Below are 9655 nucleotides of genomic sequence, written 5' to 3'. Positions count from 1 at the left end.
TCAGACAAGGGCTTGACACGTTTTTGATTTCTGATATCAACATCTACATTTTTGTACACAATATGTCCCACTTACATGACTTATGATTTTGTCAAACAATTGGGACAGTCCACATGACGTATTAATTACTACATGTACTAGGTCGTCCCGATTTCAACTGATTGCACTGTGTGTACAATTTTTAATTACTATCTACTTTCGAATAACAATACAAATGATATCAGATAGCAAATTTCATGTGTCATAAATCCTTTTAAAGATATCTATGCACACAATCAGCTCATGATTGTATAGCTCAGTTTCTGAAGTGGAGAGCCTACTGGTATTAATTTAAAGAGCAGGTCACACATCACATCATGAGCATCAGGCGGACAATACATCTGTAAAAGGTAAGAGCAATAATATATAAGCGAGCCGAAAAAATGATCATCTCCACCCAAATTCAGAGATTTTGCCACATTACGCAGTTCACGGGCGTCTCCCATTGTTGTTAGTTTTACTAAATTCCACCAGACTACACTACCAATACAAAAAAATAAGGGCACTGCTAAATGTTTCAGTCAAGTCGTCCAATTACCACACCTCAACGATTACATTGGCCATGGGCAATCAAGTTTATTTAAGCCAATTAGCTTGGTGTGAAGGGTTAATTGCCCTGTTTACAGAGATATTATGGTACGTACTGTTATTCCTACAAGTCGTAATACAGCATTTCAATGAAGATAAAAATAAATTGAGGATGGCATTATGCTCATTTCATAAATAGTTTTTTATTTACTCTGACATACTATATATAAAATTACAATGGAGGTAATTAGGCACCTCAAGACAACAACTGACTTTACTACAAGCGGTATTATTAGGAATAATTAGAAGAAACATGCATCTGTAAGACCACCATTCCAAACTTTCACCTAGATAAATTATTCCACCTTCAAAACCCAATAATTTTAATAAAATGAAAAATAATGGAAGTCCCTAAGTTCAGCAGACGTTATTTCTTCTTCACAGCCAGAAGCCGTTCTTCCATTTCTTCAGGCTTGAAAAGTCCATACTCTGTGACGATTCCTCCAGTGATGAGTTTCGCAGGCGTGACATCAAAGGCAGGGTTCCAAACGTTTATACCTGAAATGATCAAGAAATAAGAGAGCTACCATCAATACATAGTAGTCGTACTTCCACCTATCAAATCCCCGTGTCTTTTGCGCTTACACCTATGAATTGCCGTGTCTAAATAGACCCGTGTGTCAAATCCCCGTGTCTATTAGCCCCATCGAGCTCGATGGGGCTAATCGGGGGCTAATTTAGACCCGTGTTCAACACGGGGTTTTTGACAGGTGGAATCTAATAGACACGGCAATTGCAAGTTCTAAGACCCGGTGACAGATGGCGCGGTGTAGTTGCCTCGGTATTGCGCACTCGAAATTCCCCTCAAACGGGAAAGAAACACAGGAGAACTCCCTATCTACAGCGCACCTGTCGCCGGGACTATTAACCATTATCTAACACCACTGATAGGTGTAAGTGCGCCCCGGGTTTTTTGACACACGGCGAAGACACGGGTCTTGAAAAAACACGGGGTTTTATGATAGGTGGAACTACGACTAGTATCATTGGAGTTCAATTCAGGCTCGTTCGATCATATGATATGTGGTCCATTTAAAGTTCAATTGTGGTGGACCGGTATGAGCTTCTATTACTTTGACAAGCCGATTAAAAGCATGACAAGCACGGCTGGGAGTGCACATGATTGAATAAGAGGATGTGTGCATTGCATTTCTCTTCAAAATTCCAGGGAGGTGTGTTTTAATGATTTTTCATGAATTAGGGAGGGGTGTGCATCATGATCCGCGGTAGCTGAACAGGGACATAAAGATTTAAGAAGCAAAAAGGCTTTTTAAGGCCTTGACTATGGGTCAGAATATCAAATAATGCCTAAAAACATTATCAATTTTTTTTTTAGGAGGCAGGGGACATTTCCGGGGTTAAAATGCCAAGACTAAGCACTAGCAGACTGAACTAACCGTCTGCCGCTATTTTGATCCCCTTGATATGAACCAGCTCCTCTGGAGGTCTCTCCTCAATTTGTATCTCGTCGCCCGTCCGCATACTCAAATCTATCGATGTGGACGGTGCAATCACATAAAAGGGAATATCATGATATTTAGCCAAAATTGCCAACTGGTAGGTCCCGATTTTGTTAGCTGTATCACCATTAGCAACGACCCTATCAGCACCAACAACAACAGCAGAGATATCACGTTTCTTCATGAGGATAGCTGCCATACTGTCGCATATCAACGTCCCTGGAATTTGTTCATAGACTATTTCAAATGCCGTCAGACGCGATCCTTGATGGTATGGGCGAGTCTCTGTGCAGTAGGCATGGTGTAGTTTTCCTCTCTCAAATAGCGAGCGAATTACACCTGGAAAGATGATGGGCAATAAGGTTTGTGATTAAGCGGGGGACATTTGTAGGGGGGACAAATGTAGGCGCTATGCCATGCAAATTTAGTATTTGGTACTTCGCAATGAAACTACTGTAAAACATATGGTATACTTTAGTCGTTACATGCAGGCACCAATTATACCATCATCATCAGGTTTCACTCAAGAGCCAGCACACGTAATTTGAATTTAAATGTTCAGTGCAATGACTACAATTACAAACCTAATGCAGTTCCATAACCAGCTGTTGCTAGTGAGCCAGTATTGCAATGGGTCAGCACGCCGACAGACACCTGGCTGCACCTGCTCAGGATGTCATCCGCACCAATGCGGCCAAGCATTTTATTACACTGTACATCATCTTCCAACATCTTTTCGATAAACTCAATCAACCTGGAAGAAATCAACAAGGCAGCTTTACATTTTACATGGGTAACAACAAGGTTTCCAAACAAACTTGAAAACGTTTATTGGACTTATAATGACTGACATTAACACGCTTCATTTACAATTTTGTATACATGTAGCGAATAACTTGAATATCAACAAATTGTGCATATGGATATTCCCATACATATATATATACATCAATGCCAAGAACAAATAGGCAATCATTGCTTATTCTTGCTGTGATTATTACTTACAACAATCGAACATCATCTGGGCTCTTTTTCTCATCCCCTGCCACAGCCTCTAGCCAAATCATGACAGTAGTTGCGGCATCCCTCATATTTACAGCAGTTGGCCTTGCCGTTATCAGGTAATCCAACTTGGACTTTACAAACTTGCATAGCTCTTCCTTAGATTTATTCTCGGTTTTGTCGAGTTCTACAGCAATGCTGAGACAGCCTGTGATGGCAATGGCTGGAGCTCCACGCACCTGGAAAGAGCCGAACCTCGTACTGAAGTGTTGATATCAACTAAAGAAAAAAAGAAAATACCCATCCTGAAAAATATCCACTCGGCCTCTATTTACACATTTACAAGCCCTCTGGGGGAAGTGGTGGGGGAAGTGGTGGGGAGTGTGGCAGAACACCCCATTACATCCCAAATCTGATCTAAAAGCACTGTATAGCACTCCAGGAACCTCAGTCTTCTTAACCACCAAGACCAATTTTATCCTGCACCGACCTCCTTTTAAGTTGACAATTTTAAAACCAAGCTTTTATCCTGCACCAGCACCGAAGGCTACCTAGGTACTTTTGCAGAAATGCGGAACCTGGGAGAACAGATTCGGATTTAGATATTGTTGAACTTCTCAGCCACATGGCACATGCTCTGTCACCATTAAAGCGTATACAATGTATACAGCTAACACACAACTCATCGCCGTACGAATAAAAATGTGCACAAACCTTCATCTCTCTGATCGCTTCCCATGCATCTTGAGTCACTTCAACCTTGAGATATTTGGTCTCGTGAGGAAGAATACGTTGATCAAGAATTTCCAAGCTACCTCGCTTATATTTGATGGCTTGTAACGTGCCACGAGTGGGGTTCCCTGCTGCCGACATGTTGAACGCGATTTGGTGAAATTGGAGGAGCGCCACTACCGGTGCTGAGACGAACAAGGCTGGTGGGCGAGAAGTCTTTTGGCGGGAATAATTTGGACTGCGTAAGACGAATTGGAGAGTTCAGTTAAGCCGACTGGTTTATTGGGCGGCTAGCCCGTGCTTGGGGCAGGAGCGGATCCATAGGGGGAGGATGCAGGGGGAGCGTACCCCTTCCCCCTACGTAAAGTTCCCTTTTTGCAAAAGATAGTTATTAAAAACCCGGTATGTTTTGCCGGCATGTTGCTGGAAACAGTTTTGATTAGAATAGTACTTTAGTCAGCGAATAGCCCCCTCCCATGCCGACCGTTCCAAATGGTGTCAATTTCAAGCACAGACTATGACTATAACATGCCCATACCCTGAGCCCAGACCCCATTTTCCATCTTTGTTCGTTTTAGAATGACAATGGCTGGAAAAAACGAGATCCAAGGGGGTCGTGGTTGGTGTGAGGTGATAAGGGGCATCCTGGACTAACATGCCATAAAGGGGATTAATATGTAATATGCCAGGAATGAATCGACACCGCATCCCCTCGTTTCGCCCATGCTCCTCCTCCTTTTCCTTACAAGTTCCCGTTTTTAGCTCCGATGTTTGGCCCTCCTTTCCGTACGTTACTTTGTAGATATACCAAGAAAGAATAGCCTACTAGTTGGTTGAAGTTGTAAATGTAGGCCCATAATCAGGGCCATAATTGCAGGCAAGGGTTCGGAGGCAAAGAGTCGAGGAGGAGGATTGCCGGCTGCCTTAGGAGACATACCTAAAAACAAATGCGGGTTATAATCCCGTGTAAATCAGATCGTTTTCTCCGCGGTATAATGCGACATTTTATTAACCGCTATTGATCTTATACATGCGGATCGGTGAAACCAGAATCTTTCAATAAAGGCATGGTGTGAAACGAAACGACGCAAACTCTCAGCTCGGAGGAGTCCGGTATACAGGTGAAAAAGGATTGCTTGACGACTTGGCCCCAGCAAAGGGTGTCTCCAGCAGGTTGAAGATAAAATAAATTGTCTTTATGTACATGACTAGATACCGAGACAGAATATACGTTATTTGATTTGAGAAAACATCATAAAAAGGCAGAATCCTTTCTCCTCGGTACGGGCAAAGTTAAATGTTCTACCGTTGGTTCCACAATAGTTGACATTGTCCTCAGCTTAAAAGCTAAGTTTGGTAGTGTTTCATCGATGGGCATGTAGGCCCCCACTTCACGGAACTCCTCCAGGAGAAGAAGTTCGTCCAGCGAGTCGAAGGAGGAGGTGACGTTGAATGTGCCACTGTCTCGGAGGGTGTGTATCACTGTGCCCAGCTCCATAAACTTTCTCATCAGGTCTCGGTCTGCTTGTTTCATCTTGAGCTGTGGAGAAAAGATCAGGACAATTAGTTCCGAACTAATTGGTTTTTCATTTAGCAAGTAATGCATAATTAAATTGCCGATTGCAGAATTTGACTTTGCGGTAAATAGATCTACGTGGCCCAAATCCCCTCCCTCTTTGAGCTGGTTATCGGAATCTCAGGGACTTCATGTACGAACTACGCCATCGCCATCTTCAGGGCAAGGCAGAAACTGAAAAGACAAGAAAAGGTCTTTTCAGTTCCTTCCTTGCCCTGAAGGTGGCGATGGCGTAGTTCTTTCATGAAGGCCTTGAGACTTCGATAAGCAGCTCAAAGAGGGGGATTTGGGCCACGTAGATCTACGTGGTTCGGCGCTGATGGTGTTAACATATAATGTGTTCATATACATGTAGCGAATACTTTGTGAAGCACTAACCAAACCGCGGGAAACAGCGTTACATCATGGGGTTGAGCCAATCAGTCACTTCGGCCAATACCCATCGGCCAGCAACTTGTCGCCATAACCTTTGTACAGCCGAGCAGTTGTCCCGTTGCGGAATGGCAAATTGGCGACTTTATTTCAGCAGTGATCTAAAATTACCTCTCAGTTATTTAAGCAATAATAACATCAATTCATAAATTCTGAACACCCCATAAAAGAAGGTCAACATATCACAATACAGTTATGTTGGAATCTCGACTTATGCACTAAAGGTTGATTTTTCCAACAAAGAAGTTTTGATTAGGGCAATTAGAGTGAAGCGGAGTGTTGTTGCGCTGAAGAAAGGGTTCGACATGCGTCTTTTTCATTTGGTTTTGTGAGGTGAAAGGAAAATACAACGGATATCCATTACGGTTAGATAGTACACGCGACAGTTATCAGGGTACTGGACTTTAAGCCTTTGTCGTCCATGCAGGCACAAATCCAATATCATTTTAAAGCTAAACCTGTCGATATTTATAAAACGGCTGGCGGTTTTGAAACCGAACTTTCACTAAACGTCTTAATAATGTTGTAGATGAATGATGATTTTGAGTTCGTAGTCATGCTCGTTATACATGTAGTTGAAACAAAGGTGTTTTCTTACGGTACAAAGTTTCGGCATAACGAAGAAGAGTTGCATAAGGTGCAGTGTTGTCTAATCTGCACACCTATATCCACTCCAGTTTTGATATTTGCTGATGATTTTTGTAAGGCTTATGTAATGTAAGGCTCATGTCTCTGAGACTTGTATGAATTTTCAAAACTTTAATAGTTTTTCGACCTAGGTGTCATCCTATACCAAATCAGCAAACGTGAACCGATTCCACCGGAAGGCTTGTCGCGTCATTTCTCGTTTGATAAAATTGATATTAATTGGATAATTTTGGTAACTCGAGTCTGAGTGCTTAATTACAGCTAATAGCATGAATCAAGTCATTCGAAGGAGATTACTCATGATTTATATTCTCCAGGGTAGCCTACACTCCGATACGTTTACGTTTATCGCGTTATATATATCATCACAAAGACATATCTGGCTAAAATCATTTATGATTAATCCTGCAACATCGTAATGCTTACTTAGAATTTTATTTCGGTGGGCCGGACAACAGAGGTTGGTCTGTTGTCACAGCCAACGATGATTTTCGTCTCGGTTAAGTGAGGACCGGAGCGCCCGGAGTGACGCTGGTGGTAAGAGAAGAGGCAAGACCCGTGTAAGATGGTTGCAGTGCACCGCAATGGTACGGAAGCTGGGCTAGGAAAAGCTGCAAGTGACAGGTGACAATGGTGAAGGTCCCTCGCAATTTTGATGCGTTAACCATCATGTTGCAACTAAATAAGTTCTTAGTTAGTACATGTAGTAGTCAAGAGGACTGGAAAAAAGCCGAATATTGGGACACGTAATCATAAGCTTAATCCAACAGGCCCGACCAAACACCCAAATGGCATTGGCCCTGAGATCACCAAACCCCTGGTCGACGATTAAAAGATCAACATTAGAACTTCAAACTATAAACATATAAGGTCTGTCTTGGATTTCAAATTACGCTATAAAGCCTCAGTAAGTTCTAAACGTTTGCCTCATTGAGTCTTTCACTGATTTCATTCGAGGAATTCAACTTATGGTCGGCCACGAGGGGATTGATACACTAGCTTTCTCGAAGCAAAAACACCTCGATCATGAAAACTAATTTCGAACAACCAAATGGGAGCATGGAATATCATGATATGCGTACTATTGGCGAAACAAAAAAAAGTTTTACACTTTTTGTTTTTGAATAGCTTCAACAACGTCAATCACAAATTTCTGTCACTTCTTTTGGATTTCAGTTGGTTTGATTTCATCAACTTCATTAGTTTTCACAATATACTTTTTAAATAATTTTCCAAATTCCCTGTGCAGCTAAGCAAAGATGAGTAGCACAGGACCAGGTTGCGCGAAACTAGCCTTTTGTATTTTGGCAAAAGCATTGTAATCAGAGGACGAGTTACCGTGAGACACTGTGACCACAACCTACTTACGATTTCTTGGCGTATCCAACCAATGGCAGTGGTGAGGTCTCTCTCCCTTTCTCTCAACTCAGTCACACTATCAATCTCCTCCCTGATGGCTGATTTTTTAAAGCATGTTTGCTTGAAGCGCTCCGGGAGGTCAATACGATCTCCAGCGGAGAAGCCAGTAGGTGTTGGCGGAGTCACGATAATTTGAGTAGCATTAGATCCATTTACAGGTTGTGTCCACGCACATTTTCCTTCGTGAGGTCCGTAGAAGGGCGAGATCCCGGGAGAAGAGTCTTTGGGTCGGTTTTCAGGATGTGTCACCGCCACATGGCCGTCACAGGGTTTATTCGCTGATGTTCCTGAGAGAGTCGCTCGTCCTTGACTAGGTCCGTTCGAGGTCCCTTGGATTGTCACTTCATTAGGGGGGACTCCTCCATCACGGGATCCATTCACCGGCGCCTCCCCTGAGCCATGATATGATTTTCGGGTAGGCTCAGGCGATGAGAAAACAAATTGTGGCAAGGTCTGTGTTATTTCTGGCTGGGTGAATATACATGTATGTGGGGCTAGCACCGTCCCGTGACGTCGTTTAGTCGGGGACGGCGGTGGACTGGAATCCTGCATTCGAATTATATCGGTCATGTAGTTCTCTTCCTGCAGCAAAAAGCAAAGCAAATATCACAGACCTATTCCGTTACTAATGATTCGAATTATCATCTAATATCCTGGTTTAGGACATCACATTCGTTTCATGATATTTGGGCGGGCACATCCTTTCCATATGTGCATTCCAAAAAATAACAACATCCCGTCACGGTGATAGCATTCCAAAAAAATCTACACATCCTGGGATTGCATCCTAAAAATCACAACATCCCGCGATGGCCGAACCACAGCTGCTATCAATATTGGGACCCTCAGTGTTCCTCGGTGTCAGAACGACTTAAACCACGGCGACTCATTCGTTTCATGACAGACGCCTGTTGGTCACGACTGGTCCCTAATCGAATAAAATATGCCTCAACAAAAAAGTTTAATCGCCGAACTATAGGAAGTCATTTTCACGTACAAACTGAAGTGCCGAAGTCTTGCCGCGACCCCCCGAGCGACAATTTCAAGTTCTGTTAGCCTGACCTCTGGCCTCTTACAAATACGTCATGTCCTCGATAGCGCCAATAAAAATACATGTACACCAGGCCAGCCGATATGAAAAACATGCAACCTGAATAGTTAACAATTATTTACGCTATAGAACCAATCATCTCATAATAGGCCTTATTGACATGTTTCGCACTTTTGACTATAGAACGTAATTTCACCGGCAATTTATTTTATAAAGCGAAGTTTATTAAGCGCTTCAATGTGATTCGAAGACGTATTTGTTCTCTCGACTATAATTCAATTCAGCAATAAAAAAATGAAGGCTTGCTTTTATTTTTAGACAATTTTGGATGACATGACATTTTCTGACGGAAGAATTGTTGTATTTTGATCCGAGCCGAATTTCGTCCGTTGCCGACGGATGTCTTTGACCGATGAAACAATATGGTTGCAGAACAAGTGTCCCTAAGAGAAATAAATGAATTTTTGGTTTTCTATTATTGCACGCTGAAAGTCATTGGTCTCTATAGCCACCCATGTATCTTGATCTGTCATCGAATGGCACCATCAATTTTTGGTCTCGACCACCTGCCCTCTTTTGTGGACGACTTTAAAAGGGAGGAGATATGGGGCGTCTTATTGATGGTCTTTCTCGAGGTGACGAAAATTGCACAGTCGCTGATATGTGTCCCGTTTGACTCAGTTGTAAAGGTATGATTTCGTTTACAAG

The 9655-nt window shown here is 42.6% G+C and overlaps 2 protein-coding genes across 2 annotated transcripts; both read right to left on the bottom strand.

Moving 5' to 3' along the window:
* Nucleotides 1-3: 3 nt before the first annotated feature.
* On the bottom strand, nucleotides 4-4009 carry LOC135486552 (methylthioribose-1-phosphate isomerase-like). Its single transcript, XM_064769423.1, has 5 exons — nucleotides 3804-4009; nucleotides 3093-3328; nucleotides 2672-2841; nucleotides 2025-2426; nucleotides 4-1125 (listed from the first exon to the last, which is right to left on the bottom strand). The coding sequence occupies exons 1-5, from the start codon at nucleotides 3960-3962 to the stop codon at nucleotides 995-997; spliced, it is 1098 nt and encodes a 365-aa protein (XP_064625493.1). The 5' UTR covers nucleotides 3963-4009; the 3' UTR covers nucleotides 4-994.
* Nucleotides 4010-4775: 766 nt separating this feature from the next.
* Nucleotides 4776-8924, bottom strand: LOC135486568 (uncharacterized). The gene is made up of 2 exons (XM_064769446.1): nucleotides 7846-8924; nucleotides 4776-5361 (listed from the first exon to the last, which is right to left on the bottom strand). Exons 1-2 carry the CDS (start codon nucleotides 8464-8466, stop codon nucleotides 5074-5076), a joined length of 909 nt encoding a protein of 302 aa, XP_064625516.1. The 5' UTR covers nucleotides 8467-8924; the 3' UTR covers nucleotides 4776-5073.
* Between the last annotated feature and the right edge of the window lie 731 nt (nucleotides 8925-9655).

The sequence above is a fragment of the Lineus longissimus genome, chromosome 4, assembly GCF_910592395.1.
Source record: "Lineus longissimus chromosome 4, tnLinLong1.2, whole genome shotgun sequence".
Taxonomy (NCBI): Eukaryota; Metazoa; Nemertea; class Pilidiophora; order Heteronemertea; family Lineidae; genus Lineus; species Lineus longissimus.
The sequence above is the reverse complement of the archived record's forward strand: the minus strand, read 5'-3'. Positions and strand labels throughout refer to the sequence as shown.

Excerpts from the sequence above, each read along its gene's own strand:
- LOC135486552 (XM_064769423.1), bottom strand. The coding sequence starts at position 3,962 with ATGTCGGCAGCAGGGAACCCCACTCGTGGCACGTTACAAGCCATCAAA. Across the intron at positions 2,427-2,671 it reads TGGTTATGGAACTGCATTAG|GTGTAATTCGCTCGCTATTT; the intron begins GTTTGTAATTGT and ends TCATCTTTCCAG. Across the intron at positions 1,126-2,024 it reads GATCAAAATAGCGGCAGACG|GTATAAACGTTTGGAACCCT; the intron begins GTTAGTTCAGTC and ends TGATCATTTCAG.
- LOC135486568 (XM_064769446.1), bottom strand. The coding sequence starts at position 8,466 with ATGACCGATATAATTCGAATGCAGGATTCCAGTCCACCGCCGTCCCCG. Across the intron at positions 5,362-7,845 it reads GTTGGATACGCCAAGAAATC|CTCAAGATGAAACAAGCAGA; the intron begins GTAAGTAGGTTG and ends TTTTCTCCACAG.